Source organism: Propithecus coquereli, unplaced genomic scaffold (assembly GCF_000956105.1).
Source record: "Propithecus coquereli isolate 6110/MARCELLA unplaced genomic scaffold, Pcoq_1.0 Scaffold273, whole genome shotgun sequence".
Lineage (NCBI taxonomy): Eukaryota > Metazoa > Chordata > Mammalia > Primates > Indriidae > Propithecus > Propithecus coquereli.
The window spans coordinates 3,060,293-3,078,346 of NW_012148319.1; the positions used below are offsets into that span (position 1 = coordinate 3,060,293).

General features: G+C 38.2%; 1 protein-coding gene across 2 annotated transcripts in view; it reads right to left on the bottom strand.

The window, feature by feature from the left end:
• AP4S1 (adaptor-related protein complex 4, sigma 1 subunit) overlaps positions 1–18,054 on the bottom strand; it is a 45,864-nt gene that overhangs the window by 12,557 nt on the left and 15,253 nt on the right. The window contains exons 1-4 of one of the 2 annotated variants that reach the window (XM_012647893.1): positions 8,808–8,832; positions 7,161–7,368; positions 4,643–4,729; positions 3,337–3,405 (exon numbers count right to left, since the gene is read on the bottom strand). In XM_012647893.1, coding sequence (XP_012503347.1) covers positions 3,337–3,405; positions 4,643–4,729; positions 7,161–7,298 — 294 coding nt within the window. In that variant the 5' untranslated portion in view covers positions 7,299–7,368; positions 8,808–8,832. Of the gene's footprint in view, positions 1–3,336; positions 3,406–4,642; positions 4,730–7,160; positions 7,369–8,807; positions 8,833–18,054 lie in introns of those variants that run through there. The other variant, XM_012647891.1, reaches the window with a different exon arrangement.

The window sequence follows — 18,054 nt, forward strand, 5'->3', positions numbered from 1 at the left end:
CTGTGGTAGCAAAGTAAAACATCGTCACTGATTTTTTTTTAAAAGAACGTTGGGTTTCAAACTTACTACAAAGCTACAGCAATAAAGATAATGTGGTACTGGCATAAGTCTATATACATTCCATATAGATCAATGGAACAGAACTGAGAGTCCAGAAATAAACCCTTACATTTATGGTCAATTGATTTATGATAAGGGTGCCAAGACAATTTACGGGGAGGAAAGAACAGTTTTTCAACAAATGACGTTGGGACAACTGGATATCTACATGCAAAAAGAAGGACGTTAGACCCATACTTCACAACATATACAAATATTACTTAAAATGGATGAAAGACCTAAATGTGGGGGCTAAACCTCTAAAATTCTAAGAAGAAAACATAAGAATAAATCCTCATGACCTTAGGTTAGGCAAAGCTTCTTTAGACATGACACCAAAAACAAACAACAAAAGAAAAAATAGATTAACTGGGCTTTGTCAAGATTAAAAACTACTGTGCTTCAAAGGACACCAATGAGAAAGTGAAAAGAAAACAACTGAATGGGAGAAAATATTTTCAAATCATATATCTGATAATGGACTTGTATTCAGAATATATAAAGAACTTTTGGGCCAGGCATGGTGGCTCACGCCTGTAATCCTAACACTTTGGGAGGCCCAAGTGGGAGGATCGCTTGAGGCCAGGAGTTCAAGACCAGCCTGAGCAAGAGTGAGACCGCATCTCTACAAAAAATAGAAAAATTAGCTGGGCCTGGTTGTGTGCACTGGTAGTCCCAGCAACTCAAGAGGTTGAGGCAGAGGATTGCTTGAGCCCAGGAGTTTGAGGTTGCAATGAGCTATGATGAAGCCACTGCAGTCCAGCCTGGGTAAAAGAGCAAGACTCTGTATCAAAAAAAAAAAAAAAAAAAAGAACTCTTGCAACTCAACAACAAAGACAAATAATGCAATTAAAAAATGGGTAAAGGATTTGAGCAGATATTTCTCCCAAGGAGATACATGAATTTGGCTAACAAATATATGAAAAGATGCTCAACATCCTTATCTATCAGTGAAACATAAATGAAAACCAAAATTGATTGGTCTCTATACCTCTTCACACCTACTAGAATGGCTATAATAAAAAAGAAAGATAATTACAAGTTTTGGTGAGGATGTGGAGAAACTGGAACCCTCATGTACTGTTGCTGGGAATTTAAATCATGCAGACACTTTGGAAAACGGTTTGGCAGTTCATTAAATGTTAAACATGGAGTTACCATATCACCCAGCAACTCCACTCCTAGGTATATGACCAAGAGAACTGAAAACATGGTTATACACAAAAACATGTACATGAATGTTCATAGCAGAATTATTTATAATTTCAAAAACTGGAGATAACCCAAATGTTCATCAACTGATGAATGGATGGATAAAATTTGATAAAACAATGGAATATTGTTTGGCAATAAAAAGGAAAGAAGTACTGATACATGCTACAACGTGGATGAATCTGTAAAACATTATGCTAAATGAAAGAAATCAGCCACAAAAAAAAAATCACATATACAATTCTATCTATATGAAATATCTAGAACAGACACGTCTATAGAGACAGAAAGAGTATGTATATATTCAAAAGAAAGGAAATCAATATAAGGAAGAGATATCTGCACTCCCATGTTTATTGCCACACTAGTCACAATACCTAAAATATGGGATCAGCCTAAGTGTCTGTTGATGGATGAATGGATAAAGAAGATGTGGTTTATATACACAATCGGATACTATAAAAAAGAATGCAATCTTGTCATGTACAGCAACATGGGTGGAACTGGAGGTGATTATGTTAAGCGAAATAAGCCAAGCACAGAAAAACAAATCTCGCATGTTCTCACTCATATGTGGGAGCTAAAAAGTGAATCTCATGAAGATAGAGAGTGGATGGGTGGTTATCAGAGGCCAGGAAGAGTAGTGGGGAGGGAGGGATGATTAAGATGTTGATTAAGGGGTACAAATATATAGTTAGATAGAAGAAATAAGACCTAGTGTTTAATAGATCAGCAGCGTGACTATAGTTATTAATAATTATCTATTATACATTTCAAAATAGCTAGAAGAGAATAATTGAAATGGTTTTAGCGTTAAAAAAAGATAAATATTTAAGGTGGTAGATATCCTAACTAGCCTGATTTATCTTTACACGTTATATGGATGTATCAAAGTATCACATGTATCCTGAAAACATGTATATTATGTATCAAATAAAAAAAATTTTTTTAACTTACCATGAGAAAAAAAAAGAAAGAAAGATTACCTAGGGCCTGGAGTGGGGGGAGGGGGTTATAGAGGGAAATGCTGTTGGGTATGATGTTTCTTCGTCAGGTGATGAAATTTCCTAAAATTGATTGTGGTGATGATTGTACAACTCTGTGTAAATACTAAAAACTAAAATTATACACTTTAAATGGGTGAATTGTATGACATGTAAATTATATTTCAATACAGCTGGTAAAATTTTTTAAAAAGGACTGTATGAAAGGAACTCACATATTCCTTAAGGGGAACCTTAAGGGGAGTTGATTTCTGACACTTAAAGCAAGGGTTTGGATGGAAATCATTCTTTTTTTCTTTTTAATTTTGTATTTTTAATTATCATAGGTACATAATAGTTGTATATATTTGTAGGGCACATGTGATGTTTTGACACAGGCGTACAACATGTAATAATGAAATCAGGGTAACCGGGGTATCCATCACCTGAAGCATTTATTATTCTTTGTGTTAGGAACATTTCAATTCCACTCTTTTAGTTATTTTAAAATATACCCTAACTTATTTTTGACTATAGTCACTTTGTTGTGCTAGCAAATATTGTTCATTCTACATTCTATCTATCTAATTATATTTTGTACCCATTAACCTGAGGTAAAAAAAAAGTAAGATGATACTTTCAGGGGTCATTTCTACATTTCTGTAGTTCATTACTAGAGAATTTTCTCTGAACATGTAGAGCAAAAAAAAAAAGTAGGGGGGTCTTGGTGTCTTGGAAGGAAAGAAGAGGGAAGAATGAAAGAGCAGGCAAGTTAGATAGCAAAATCTCGTAATTGAGAGAAAAGAAATAAGAGGTTCTTAGCCTGTTAGAGCTGGTTCTTTATAAAGATCTGGGGATACATGGGTTTGTAACACTTTAGACGAGCCAGAAGGAAAGGCAAAGAAAATTCAGATCATTTGAATTTTATCTTTTGCCTGTTATAGGTCTATATTAACACATGTTCTTGATATAGATCCAGAGAGTCCCAATTTCTGGGAAACTGGGTTGAGGAAGAAAACCATTTCTTAGCCATTAGACTTACCACTCGGCTGAAGTACTCATCTAAAACTTCCACGAAGTTATGGATGAATTCATAAATAGCCATCTCATTCTGAAATAAAAGAGGAAGCGTGCAATTAATTTACTGTGGCCTTCGTGTAAATCAAAATAGAACTGCCCAAGTCAGCTTCCAGGTTTTAGAGAATGTGGTTTAGTGAACAGATGTGAGCAGAGTAGCTTCCCAGTGACAAATATTCAGAACAGTTCTATGACTCATTTGTTTAAAAGATACTTATTAATAAGGGAAATGTATGAAACCTTAATCTCTTAAGATTTTTTTAAAAAGTCCATGATGAGGCCGGGCACCACGGCTCATGCCTGTAATCCTAGCATTCTGGGAGGCCAAGGCGGGAGGATTGCTTGAGCTTAGGAGTTTGAGACCAGCCTAAGCAAGAGTGAGACCCTGTCTCTACCAAAAAATAGAAAAATTAGCTCGGTGTCGTGGCATGCACCAGTAGTCCTAGCTACTTGAGCGGTTGAGGCAGGAGGATTGCTAAAGCCCAGAAGTTTGAGTTTGCAGTGAGCCATGATGACACCACTGCACTCTACCCGGGGAAAGAGAGTGAGACTCTGTCTCAAAAAAAAAAAAAAAAAAAAAGTCTATGATGAATGTAACCAGAGGGAAGCCTTAGAGTGTAGTGTCTTGAATTCTGAGCTCTACTCCCTGATGTCATCACCAACTTGCTTATGCAATTTTACATGTTCTTCATGCCATCATTTTTTCATCTGTGAAGATGAAGAAACCACTTTAAAGTCTGGTTCATGGATAAAAAAAACAATTAACTGAGATTTCAAAGTATTTTAGGTCTGAAACACCATTTTGGGAATTCCATAGCCTTATGTGCTATTGATCTGGGACTGACATTTCTGAAGAGGTGAACTAAATCTGAGGAGATATAATCACAAGACAATCATATTTATAGTTTTCTCTGGGTTTTGATATGTTAACACATGTTCAGTGCCAAAATCAGTTGGCCTCTATACTTGTCTGAGCTATTCCACTGTGTCACAGAACAAGGGCAGGGCACTGGTATTGCTTAGGACAGAGGAAGGCATTCTGTGGTTTGGGGCTTCTCCCCTTTGTAAGCTGCTCATCTAATCCAAGAAACATCCTAGGTATTTCTCTTCCATACAGCTTTCCCTAGCCTTGAAAGAAACCAAGATCCTTCAAAACAGTTAATAATTCTTAGAAAGTAAGTAGAAAGAAAATGTCAGTTTAAGGAGAAATAAAAATCAGACAGTTATCCCCAATTTTCTTGCATTTTCCAAAGTCCCCTCTATTATCTTACCTCAGTGTCATTAACTCCAACCACAATGAAGAGAGCTGCATACTGCCGATATATCAGCTTAAAATCCTTATACTCAATGAAAGAGCACTAGATGAAACACAATAAGATATTAATTCCTGTGGTTGACAGATTTCTTTAAAATGGCATGCATAATTTCTAGGTTCTGATTTGAGTCTCTGCCAACACACTCCTGGAAATATAGAACATTAAAATGTTACACAATCATTATTGGCCTTCTCACAACATTCAGGGGACTACTTGGAAGCATCTCTAATGGGAGTTGGAAAAGTCTGGAAAAAAGTCTGAGTGTTCACATGGGTTCCCACTGTACTCCTTCTCATTCCTTTGCTTGGCTCGTGTGGAATTCAGCAGGCAAAGCTAATGAATAATCAGCATTTTAAACTGCCTCCAGTGTGAAAATAAACATGATAAAAAAGACTTTCTTCTTTCTACCTCTCCACGACTTTTTGGGAAGCAATTAGATGTTCTCAGTTTTGTATTATTTAGTAGTCGTTGAGGAGCCAAATATACAGAGCATACGAAAAAAATATATTGTTTGCTTTTTCCTAGAGTCCCATGAAAAGCATCAATGCAGATTCTTTTATAAATTATTTAAAGATGGCCTTTGTGTGGCCGATGCTAGACAAAATCTCCCATTGTAAACATTGCTTCATAGGAATTAATAACTAGTTTAGCATCACTGACATTTGGCTAAAACAACTCGCTTGCCATTCCTCTCTCCTAAAGCCACTTCCCACTTATGGGAAGGCACTGGGCGGACAGGAACTGCAGAGCAGGCTGAAGGCACAGTGTTGCTCTTCCTTTGGACTTCAGGGTGTACTTGCCCAGATGCAATTGAACACGAACTTTATGGCTTTTTGTACTGGGCTACGTTGCTCTTGGGTGCCTAGATGTACCTGGGAATGAAGCTGCAAGTTTTGATCATGAAAATTCCCTCACGGGAAAGCCATTTGACAGTCTATAAGATGGAGAGATTTGAGGCTTTTATTTAAAATTAGGATAAAGGTAATGAGCACAGAACCATTCTGAAGCTTTTGGCTCACTGGAGAGCCAGTGTGATTTCTGCTCAGCTGGATCTTTCAAGGAAACACAACCTGTTTGAAAGAACTGAGGAACATTTTTCAAAGCCTCTCAGGAGTTTCTGACATTAAAAAAAAATACATCATAGCATCTTTGTGGATAAAATAAAAAATAAGCTGATATTATGCTACTTTGGCGCCTGATTATGCCAAAAGACCAGTGGATTCCTTTTAAAATCTAAAATAATTTAGAATGTATCAAAAATATCTAACAGTATATTCATTCCAAAGCTTATATTTCAAAGTGTAACCTATCAGCGAAAATGATGTTTGAAATTGTGGAGTACCTACGTTCTGCTGAAAGATTCAAACAGGAATGCTTCTAAAGAGTCTGTTTACTTTTACTTAGAGTATGTGGCCATTAACACAGCCCTTTAACAGTTTGTTTCTGTCCGACAACAACATAGAGCAGTGTGTGCCATGGCAGGCCAAAGTAGTAATTCAAAGAGGAACTCTGAGATGTTCCAACTGGAAAATCAATTTAGAAGCCAAGGGAAACACATTTGCAACACGTAACTTCTCAGCACTGATGTAGCTTAATAGTTTATGACTTAGCAGTGGTTCCCACAGACACCCTTTCTACAAATGCAATGAAATGGAGAAGTGACAAAATTCATGGATGATCTACACAAGCTTTATGACTTTGCCTCAGTTGGTGAGTGATTTCCAATGGATTTGAAGTTTAGGATCTGGATTAAGTAAATCTTAATAAAAATTCTTTGTAAAAATAGACCGTTTTAAAAATCCCTACTTATAATTATTTTGATGATTTTATTTAACCTCCAATTTGGGAGGAGACATAGATTTCTTGTTTCATATGAATTTTTAACTTCCATTTCCCTCATCTACATGATAAAATAAGACAAGTTCAAATCAAATTTGTTTTGTTTTTATAATAAATCACTAGTTCCAATGTTATGTTAGTGGTATATTTACAAAAATAATACATAGAGAAAAACTTCACTCCATATGAGAACCATATGATTATTCTCTGGCACAAAACAGGTCTTGAGTATTCACCTCCATAGCAATCATGTGACCTTCATTTTTTGGCTTACAGAAAGCCACCTGCTACAAGCACTCGTAAGAGTAACAAGGATTAAATTCATATGAACGGAAAAGAGATATGCCTATTAGGAAGAGTAAATTTAGCTGCCACTTCCGTGGTACACTGAGACAAATATGCTGACCTAAATAAGAACCCAAGCCTTTTCTTGGTTTTCCTTGTTTTTATTTTCTTAAATGGATGTAAAGAGAGCCGTGCTTCCTTCTGTCTTCACTCACATTATTCCTTGTTTTCCCTAATAGCTGTTGGAGGAGTATAGTTCAAAGAAAATGATAGTCCTTGTGGCTCTGTAATAATAGATCTGCCAAGGCAGAGTTGAATGCAGAGATAAAAGAGAGTACCAGAAACTTACTTGCTCATTGGATCGAGAGAGGCAGCTCTTGATGACTTCTGTTTCCAGAAGTGTGCGCTTGTTAATATCCACATGTTCATAGTACTTAGAAAGTCGGGTCTGCCCTTGTTTATTCACCATGAGGAAAAATTTTATCATTTTTTCTCTTGGCTGGTATTTTTCCAAATATTGTTTAAAAGTTATGGCAAGGGATGGCTGTAACTGGAAACTGGAAGATAAAAGAACAACAGAAAGGCAAGATAAAATTTCTCAAAGAATTGTATTACACATGTGTTAAAGATTGACAGTAAACAAAGTGGTAGTAAATAAAATATCATCTGGTAACATTGGTTTTCACCTTTATAAACTAAATGAGGTTTTAATAAATAAAAATCAAATAAATTTTCATTAGTCATCCTCCAAAACGATCTTGAGCAACCACAGTTGTTCTACTCATATTCATTCAATTTATTCATCAGTTGTGCTGGGCACCAAGTATGTGCCACGCACCAGAAGAACATGGAGATGAAGAAGGAAGGATTTCTGATCTTCTGATTTTTACCTATTTTTATACTGCATAGGTAAACAAAGACAGCGGTACAAGGTGACGAGTTACGATTGGGACAGGTATAATTCCGTGGGTGACAGAAGGAAGGGACAAAGAACATCACAGGAGAGCGAGGAATGGCTTTCCAGAGAAGGGACACTGACACAAGGTCTTGAAGGATGATCTAGAAGGGAAGACTCTGGGGCAGAGAAAAGAGGGGTGTGAAAGCTCTGGAAAGTTCACTGTGGTGGCAGTTCAGGGGGTAGGAAGAATAGTCACAAGAAATCAAGCTGCTCAGATACAATAAAATTGGCTTTAAAAGTCATGCTAAGGAATCTGAGCTTTATTTTATGGGCAATGGAGACAACATCTACAGAAAAGCTTTTCTTTCCTTAGTGGTGGAAATAGTAATAGCGATAACAACCATTTGTCAGATTCCTCTAACAAGACCCTAAAATGAGTCCTCTAAGGTTCTGTGCTAAGCAATTTACATATATTATTTAATTCTCCCAATTCTTTGAGGCAGATACTTCTGTTATGCTTATTTTAAGGTCAAGCAAGTTGGGAGTTAGGGACATTAAGACACCCAAGGTCACTGCATTAGTGTCAGAGGTGGGCTGCGGCTCAGAGGCCAAGCACATGCGTGGATCCCTGACACCCTCTAACTCATCCTCACCATTCAGGGCTTCATGCTTGTAGCTTTATGTCTAACTCAGTTGTACTGAGTCTCATGTTTGTTCCTCTTACACTCATTATAGGCTCTGGAATAATCAATGCAAATGAGTACAATATTGACCAATGGCCTGTCCTTCTTTCATCATGAGTACCAGAGCTGGCTTGTTGGTTCATGTGACAATATCATATTCACATTTGGTAACATCTATGAGAATCAGTACAAAAAACTAAGGTTAACAATAGTACTTAAATGAACTTTTAAAATTTTGGCTGGGCACAGTGGCTCACGCCTGTAACCCCAGCACTTTGGGAGGCTGAGGTGGGAGGATCACTTGAGCCCAGGAGTTCAAGGCCAGCCTGGGCAACATCATGAGACCCCCACTCTACCAAAAAAAAAAAAAAATTAGCCACTGGACATGGTAGTATAAGCCTGTAGTCCTACTTACTTGGGAGGCTGAGGCAGGAGGTTCACTTGAGGCCAGGAGTTCAGGGTTGCAGTGGGCTATGATCACACTACTGCACTCCAGCCTGGGAGACAGGGCAAGATCCTTTCTCTTAAAAAAAAAAAAATTAGAATAATTTTAGATTTATAGTAAAGTTACAAAGATAGTCATCTTTAGCATCTCACATGACCATAGTACATTTGTCAAAACTAAGAAACCAATCCTGGTAAGTTATTATTAACTTATTTCCAGATTTCATTTGAAATTCACCAATTTTTCCATTAATGTGCTCTTTTTGTTCCGGCATCCCATCTACAATACTACACTGTATTTAATTGTCATGTCTCTTTAGTCTCTTCTGGTCTGTGACAGTTTCTCTCTCGGTCGTTCCTTATTTTTTATGACCTTAACAGTCTTGAGGATACTGGCCAGTTGTCCTGTAGAATGTCCCCTGATCTGTGTTTGTCTGATGTTTTCCTTATGATTCGAAAAGAACATGCCAGAAGTGAAGTGCCCTTCTCATCACATATCCAAAGGGTACATGATAGACATCTACATGACATCACTGGGGATGTTAAAGGGTAATGATATATATTTTTTAATCAAGTAACACCGCATTCTATGAAGTAGAATGAATACAACATTTTAGTTCTCTCACTTAAGTATACTGAAGATCCTTAATTACTTATGTCTGTCTTGCTTCCCACAAAATAGGTTTAGCTTTATTTTTTTCTTATGTCAAGATGTTTTGAGCATTAATATTTATTATATAAATTCCTAGTGAATTCTTACTGTGTACTGTTAGGCAGTCCATTTAATTTCATGAACTTTAGTATGCTAATCTGTAATATAAGCGTATTAAACTAGAATATGGAACTCTCTGAGAATGCTAATGAACCTCTTCTAGAAAAGTACACAAAGAGGAATGTACGTAAATGTTATAAAATAACCTCAGGGCATCCATGGACTTCCCTGACACCTGTGCTGGGGTCTAGGTTGAGAATCCTGAGCAGGATGGTTCTTTTTTAAAATCTATTTATATTTTTATTATTTTTTTCTTTTTTTTTTTTACCCCTTATATAAGTTTTATTGGAAAAGATGATTCTTAAGATCCTTTAAAATTTGAGCCAGGTGTAGTGGCATGTACCTGTAATCCTAGCTATTTGAGAGGCTGAGGCTGAGGTGGGAGGATCACTTAAGTCTAGGAGTTCGAGACCAGCCTGGATAACATAGCAAGACCCACCTCCCTCTAAAAAAATAAAAAATAAAAAACAGACCTCCAGAATTTTTTTTTAATTTTTTAAATTTTTTTAAACCGGTCACTTTATCACTACTTGGTATGTGAAAGGCATACTATATTTGTATCTAGATTAAATAGTGAAATGGTGTAAAATGAACGTGGCATACAGATCAGTCTGAATTCTTTGTTAAAAATCTGATTTGAATGTACACTTACTAGTTATTCACAAATATTATCTGTCACTTTTAGCAGCTGCAATTACAGGGATCAGTTTCCCAATCTGCTACCTAGGAGACTGAAACAGGGAGAGATCATTACAGGGGTATGTCTTCCCAGGTGAGCATTTGCAGCTATCTTAGCAACAGTCGGTGGGAAGGTAGGTATCTGCTAAGAGTCATTTTGCTAAAGACTCAGCTGTCAGAACATTAGGCAGAGGCTGACTTACATGGTTTGATCTACTTCACAGCCTCTTAGAGTGCAAAACATTAATTATCTGTTTGATGAGGCACCCATGCCTGTTCAAGAGTGGAGTTAAGACTCTCCTTTATTCATGTGTTGTAGGTTGATAAAAGACATTCATGTGTCTAGTGAAATAAATAGATTGCATGGAAGAATGGGACTTTTGATGAATGAGTGGTACTGGGACTAATCAGAATCCCAGCAAAGTACAGAGTGGGCACACCATCATAGAGAGAGGGTCTTGCTGTGCTCTGGGATAAACAGCTAAGTCAAACTGGAAACCAACAAGTTAGTTTTTGGGGACTTCGTCTGCTTGAGGAGACAGAAGAAAGTGTTGCTTAAAAGCTCAGACTTGATTAGGACAGATCTGGCTCACGACTTGCCACATACATACCATGTGATTCTAAGTTGCTTGGGCTTTCTGAACCCCAGTTAGATGGCTACCTCTGAGGTGTGACAGTGAGATAAGGTAACATACAAACAGCACTTTGCAAAGGGTCTGGTGAAGTGTTCACATTACAGCTTAGCTGTTATCATTACAGTTGTTGGTCGGTATGTGGGGCATTGGTTCCAGGACCACTCTTCGTATAACCAAATCTGCGCATACTCAAGTGCCACAGTGGGCCCTGTGGAACATGCATATACTCGGGTTTCCCATCTCGGGAATACTCTATTTTCCATCCACATTTCCTCAAATAAAAACTACATAAAAGTGAAACATGCAGTTCAAACCCATGCTGTTCAAGCGTCAACTGTATTATAATATTTCCTCTGCAACTTGAAACAACATTATGGGATAATTCTTGGACTAAGTTTTATATTATTTTTTTGTCCTCCCAGCTCATCTGTTATTTCCTAAGCCCCATCAGACAGGTGGTTATCTCACAACAATTCCAAACACTGAGCTTTCAAGAGCCAGGCCCAGTGTGGCCACGCCTGGCGTTGCAGTGTTCATTCACTGTGCAGAACAGGATGTGACTGAGACCAGCTCAGCCAGGGACATGACAGCTGTGCCACGGGGGAGGCCTGTGGCCATTCACTCCCTTCCCCAGGAAGATAAAGTCACTGCTGTGGGTGGGATTGCAACATTCTCTGTGGTATTTAATCATTTGGTATTACATGTTGCTTTTATTCTCCTTACAAACTGTTGCCAACAAATCATGGCAGGTGCCTAGGAAGTTAAGATTACCATCCTTTCTTTCACTCCCTTTCAGCAAAGTTATTTTTTTTATTTTTTTTATAGTTGAGACAGAGTCTCATTTTGTTGCCCGGGCTAGAGTGCTGTGGCGTCAGCCTAGCTCACAGCAACCTCAAACTCCTGGGCTCAAGCAATCCTACTGCCTCAGCCTCCCGAGTAGCTTGGACTACAGGCATGAGCCACCATGCCCGGCTAATTTTTTCTATATATTTTTAGCTGTCCAATTAATTTCTTTCTATTTTTGGTAGAGACGGGGTCTCGCTCTTGCTCAGGCTGGTCTCGAACTCCTGAGCTCAAACAATCCGTCCGCCTCGGCCTCCCAGAGAGCTAGGATTACAGGCGTGAGCCACCGTGCCTGGCCAGCAAAGTTATTTTAAAGCCATCTTTATGAGAGTTAGAAATTAGGATTCACTCTGGGAGGCCGAGGCGGGTGGATCACTCAAGGTCAGGAGTTCAAGACCAGCCTGAGCAAGAGTGAGACCCCGTCTCTACTAAAAATAGAAAGAAATTATTTGGACAACTAAAAATATATAGAAAAAATTAGCCGGGCATGGTGGCGCATGCCTGTAGTCCCAGCTACTCAGGAAGCTGAGGCAGAAGGATCGCTTGAGCCCAGGAGTTTGAGGTTGCTGTGAGCTAGGCTGACGCCATGGCACTCTAGCCTGGGCAACAGAGCGAGACTCTGTCTCAATAAAAAAAAAAAAAAGAAAGAAATTAGGATCTTATACCTTGGATTTCAACTGACAGGTAAAAGGAAAAAAAATATTGTCTCAAAAGTACCCATGGCCAAATGTTTGCCTTTAAATGTCCTGGTTGCATTAAGTGGTAAAATGAGATGTAAAAAGATCCCATTGAGATGTTACATCAAGGGATCACACTGGTTTCCACCTTACACAAGCCCAGCATTCCTTCCCACTGACTTCAAGAGCAAGGATGACAAATAAGGACATGTAGAATTGATACTCATTAGGATGTAAGTTTTGGAAAGAGTAGCTGAAGGCATCTAAAGACTTGAAGACATTATTTCTTGCATGCTGATAAACAATTACACAATCTGTGACTGCAGGATTACATGCTGATAGTAAAGTAGAGAACCACAACTTTAAACTATTTCTACTATAAAACATACAATGCCAAAATAAACAATGTGGAGACTCAAGAGACAAGTACATGTGTGAGAACTGACGATGAATGCTGTAAGTGCTCATCCTGGTTATTAATCATCAGGGAGGAAGGCGATCAAATAACTATGAAACTAAGGTAGGACAATGAGAAGGAATACGCTTAGACAAGTGCTGGGAGTGGTCAGGGAGCAGGTAAGAACTTCCTCTGTAAATAAATTCTTTGCATTCAACACACAAGGCTAGGGAAGATGTTTTTATGGCCAGGAAGTTAGGAGATTGCACGTCCAAGAGCTTGTGTGAATGTGTATAGAAAAATCAAGGAAGAAAAAAGAAAGGAAATGTCAATGGGGAAAGCATTACAAAAAGGGTGCTAAGATGCTCTAGCAGGGAATTTAGAAAGCCCCAAGAGGAAAAGAAGGTAAAGGTTACTTAAAAGCAGAAATTGAACAAAAATTGTCCTTGGATTAGATGGACATGCTTTCAAGGCCAAGACTAGTGAGACTGGTAGATTCACAGTAGAATATGAATAGATTCAGGTCCCAGAACCCTACGTGACATAAACTTAATGCCCAGAGAGAAGAGAGACCGAAAAGACTGAGTACATACTAAATTGAGCACTTATCATATCTCTGATGGTGTATTTCTGGGAGTTAGAACTGGAAGAGTCTTTACTGACTGTCAACCCAAGAGTCTTTACATACTGTCAAACCCATCAAATAGGTTTCAACTTGGGTCCCAATCATGACTAACTGTAATAGCTGTTTTGGGAAGGATTCTGGAGTTGCTTCCAGGTTCAAAACAAAAGGATGTCATGAATGATTACTAATGTCAGTTGTGGGTTAGGAAGCAGGGAGTGGCAACATATGCACTTTACGTTTGTCATCCCTGATGTGTACTCCCTTCATTTTGCAGATAGGAGAGTGAAGATATAGAGTGAAGTCCCAAATTCTGGTCTCCTGACTCATGATATAATGCTCTCTTTAATTTATCACATTGCCTCACTCAGGGTATTAGCGTCATTAAATGTTCACTTAAGCTTAAGAAGCGTCAACTTCAGGTAGCTTTGGCAGTGATAAAGTCAATATCCTCTTTTCTAATGCTGCTGCACAATTAATCTGGAAAATACCAAACAAATCAGTGCATGAAAAAGTTGAGAATGTGGCTGGGCGCAGGTGGCACCTGCCTATCGTCCCAGCTATTTGGGAGACTGAGGTGGGAGGATCACTTGAGCCCAGGAGTTTGAGGGTGCAGTGAGCTACAATCACGCCTCTGTACTCCAGCCTGGGTGAAAGAGGGAGACTTCCTCTTAAAAACAAAAAACAAAAAACAAAGTAGAACGTGTAGCTTCCAGAAATGAAAGTGATATTTGATGATAGTTAACATCTTTTCTAGCTCTAAATGCTTTCAGTGTACCCCAGAATTGTAATACTGTAACACACACACAAACATTAAGGTAATATCAGATAAGAAAAATTTTTTGCTTCCTGAAAAGTGATTTAAATAAAATTCCCCAAGTTAAAAAGCAAATTTCTACCCATAAAATATATATTACTAGTATAGTACTGTGTAATAGTCGAGAGCATGATATGGGAGCTGGACAGTTTGGCTCTACTATTTAATAGCTTTGTGGCCCTGGACAAGATACTTAATTGTTTTGAACTCAGCCTTCTGTACAATGGACATAATAATAGTACTTACCTCCTAGGTTGTGGTGAGGATGAAAGGAGTTAGCATATGTAACCTTCTCGGAACAGTGCTTGGCAGTTAGCACACAGTGAGTGCTACGTGTTAGCCAATGTCATCATGATAACATGTCACTTTTTCCTTGGCCTTTCCTGCCAATCTCAATCCCCTCTTTCCAACTACAATAGAGCTGAATATCCTATCTATGGCCTATATAACCATGATTTGATTACATGTTGAGGTCTCCTATCAGAATAGTGATTTAGATTTTTATTGTAACTGTAAGAGGAAGATTTTACATTGTGACCCAGATATACATATGTATCTGAAACAGACGTTCACAAAACAATGCCTTGCCATACCATGTGTATTACACTCTGACTTTTTAAATGACATTTCATTTTGTAAAAAATGCAGTTGTGAGGGGTTTGTGTTACACAGATGTATATATTTGTTAAAACTCAGCATTTGGCCGGGCGTGGTGGCTCACGCCTGTAATCCTAGCACTCTGGGAGGCCGAGGCGGGTGGATTGCTCAAGGTCAGGAGTTCGACACCAGCCTGAGCAAGAGCGAGACCCCGTCTCTACTAAAAATAGAAAGAAATTATTTGGACAACTAAAAATCTATATAGAAAAAAAAAAATTAGCCGGGCATGGTGGCGCATGTCTGTAGTCCCGGCTACTCGGGAGGCTGAGGCAGTAGGATTGCTTGAGCCCAGGAGTTTGAGGTTGCTGTGAGCTAGGCTGACGCCACGGCACTCTACTCCAGGCAACAGAGTGAGACTCTGTCTCAAAAAAAAAAAAAACAAAAAAAACTCAGCATTTGTTAAAGACTCATGCATTTTATTATATGAAAATTTTACATCAAAAGAAAGTAAACTATAATAAATATTCTAGTTAATGCTATATATACTGAAGTATTAGGGGAAGGTTACTGGTATCTATAATCTACTTTGAAGTACACTAAAAAATTAAGATAAATTAATAGATGAATAGAGAGATGACTAGATGGGTAGAAAAATGATAAAGCAAGTATAGTAAAATGTTAATGGTAGGCCAGGCACGGTGGCGCACGCTTGTAATCCTAGCACTCTGGGAGGCCGAGGCAGGAGGATTGTTTGAGCTCAGGAATTCGAGACCAGCTTGAGCAAGAGCGAGACCCCGTCTCTACTAAAAATAGAAAGAAATTAATTGGACAACTAAAAATATATATAGAAAAAATTAGCCGGGCATGGTGGTACATGCATGTAGTCCCAGTTACTCGGGAGGCTGAGGCAGGAGGATCGCTTGAGCCCAGGAGTTTGAGGTTGCTGTGAGCTAGGATGACGCCATGGCACTCTAGCCCGGGCAACACAGTGAGACTCTGTCTCAAAAAAAAAAAAAAAAAAAAAATGTTAATGGTAGAATCTAGGTGGTGAGTATATATAAATTCAGTGTGCAATTCTTTCAAAATTTATATTTGAAAATCATCATAACAAAATGTTGGGAAAAAATGTTAGTTGTGGCCCACTGGTTTTGTTTTGTTTTTTAATTTAATAGACTTTATTTTTTAGAAGAGTTTTAGAATTACAAAAGAATTACAAAGACAGTACAGAGAGAGTTCCCATATACCCCACACTCAGTTTCCCCTATTACTATTATTTCCACTGTCATTTCCCTATTATTACCATTTTACATTAGTATGGCACATTTGTTACAATTTTTTTGTTTATTTTTATTTTTTTGATACAGGGTCTCTCTCTATTGCTCAGGCTGGAGTATGGAGTTGTCACATAGCTCACTGCGGTTTCGAACTCCTGGCCTCAAGTGATCCTGCTGCCTCAGCTTTCCACAGTGCTAGGATTACAGAGCCAGCATGCCCAGCCCTGATTTTTCATTTCAGAATCCACTGAAAGACTGTGATCCAAAGTTTGAAAAACACTATACTAGCACATGAACTTTTGGGTAGAATCCATACCTTGCTTCAGATCTTTGCGCAGTGCTTAGTACATAATGAACATCCAATAAATGTTCATTAAATAAATGAAGGAATAAATGATAGCTTTTTCTAGCAATAATTTTTCATTTAAAAAAATCATGTAAGTATTCAAACAAAGCAGCCATATAAAGTACCCTGGTATCCCAGCTACTGCCCTAATCCCATTCATCTTCTCAAGATATAACCAACATTTTTAAGTCTAGTGCATATCTTTCTAGGCCTTCTCTATATATTTACATGTAAGTATGTATGCATGTGTAGCAATTTTATTTTTTTTTTAAATAAATGAGATTGATGAACTCTAAAATGTCAAGCAGTTAGCCTAGTGTCCATTCTCTTCTGGCATCTTTAAATGAATCTGTTCCACTCACAAAGTCGTGGCTGGATCCTACAAAGGTCACTAAAAAGATGTTTTTTGGAATTCATCGAAAAGGACCTCCCATTTGACCAATCTAGCTCCGGTTTTCCTAGGTTTTTGTCCCCTTCATTTGATCCAGTGCCTTGGCTCCCATTCCTTTTCTGGTCTCTGTTCTTAATAACCTGGTTTAGATTTCTTCTCCCAGCTCTGGCTTGGGCAATATTCCAGGACTTGACCTTTGGTATCTGCCCTCTGGCTATAACCCCTGGGGCCTCTGGCACCCAGCTCTTGTACTGTCAACTGAGGGTAATGCCTACCTTACTGAGTGGTGGCAAAAATTAAATGAGGCAAATGATATAATTCTTGTAAAACATTTACTGTACTGATCTCTTTCATTTCCTCCCTTTACATATTAAATTAGGAAAAAAGTACTGATAAGACTATAGGAAAACATATGCATATTTATATATTTTTAGTGGTCTTTTAAATTGTTACACATTTTCTGCATTGTGACCTGGTAAAATGAAATATATCATGGAAATGATTCTACCTTTTAGCCCAAGCATTCTGGTCTTGGGAATTTATCCTAAGGTATAATTAAAATCTAAATGCATAAAAATATTTATAGCAACATTATAATAGTGAAATATGGAACCCAGATACCATAAACTAAGAATTGTTAAGTGTTAAGTGGACAACAACTTGATGTCTTTTAACCATTAAGATGAATATGTAGACTATGAAGAATGGGAAAATGTACACAATATAATGATAAGTCATGAAATCAGAACACCAAATTCTACATTCATGTGGATTACAACTATGTAAAATGAACACCTAAATAGATAAAGAGGCCAGGCACAATAGCTCACACCTGTAATACTGGAGCCCCTTGTTGATCCAAAAATTTGGCCAGACTCAGTGGCTCATGCCTATAATCCCAGTACTTTGGGAAGCCAAGGTAGGAGGATCATTTGAGGCCAGGAGTTCAAAACCAGTCTGGTCAACATACTGAGACCCCATCTCTACAAAAAATAAAAAAAATAGCTGGGTGTGGTGGTACACACCTGTAGTCCTACCTATTTGTGAAGCTTGTCAACTCAAGTGACCCCTACTGGGGATCCCTTTAGCCCAGGAGTTTGAGGCTGCAGTGAGCTATGATTGTGCTACTGTACTCCAGCCTGGGCAACAGAGCAAGATGCTGTCTTTAT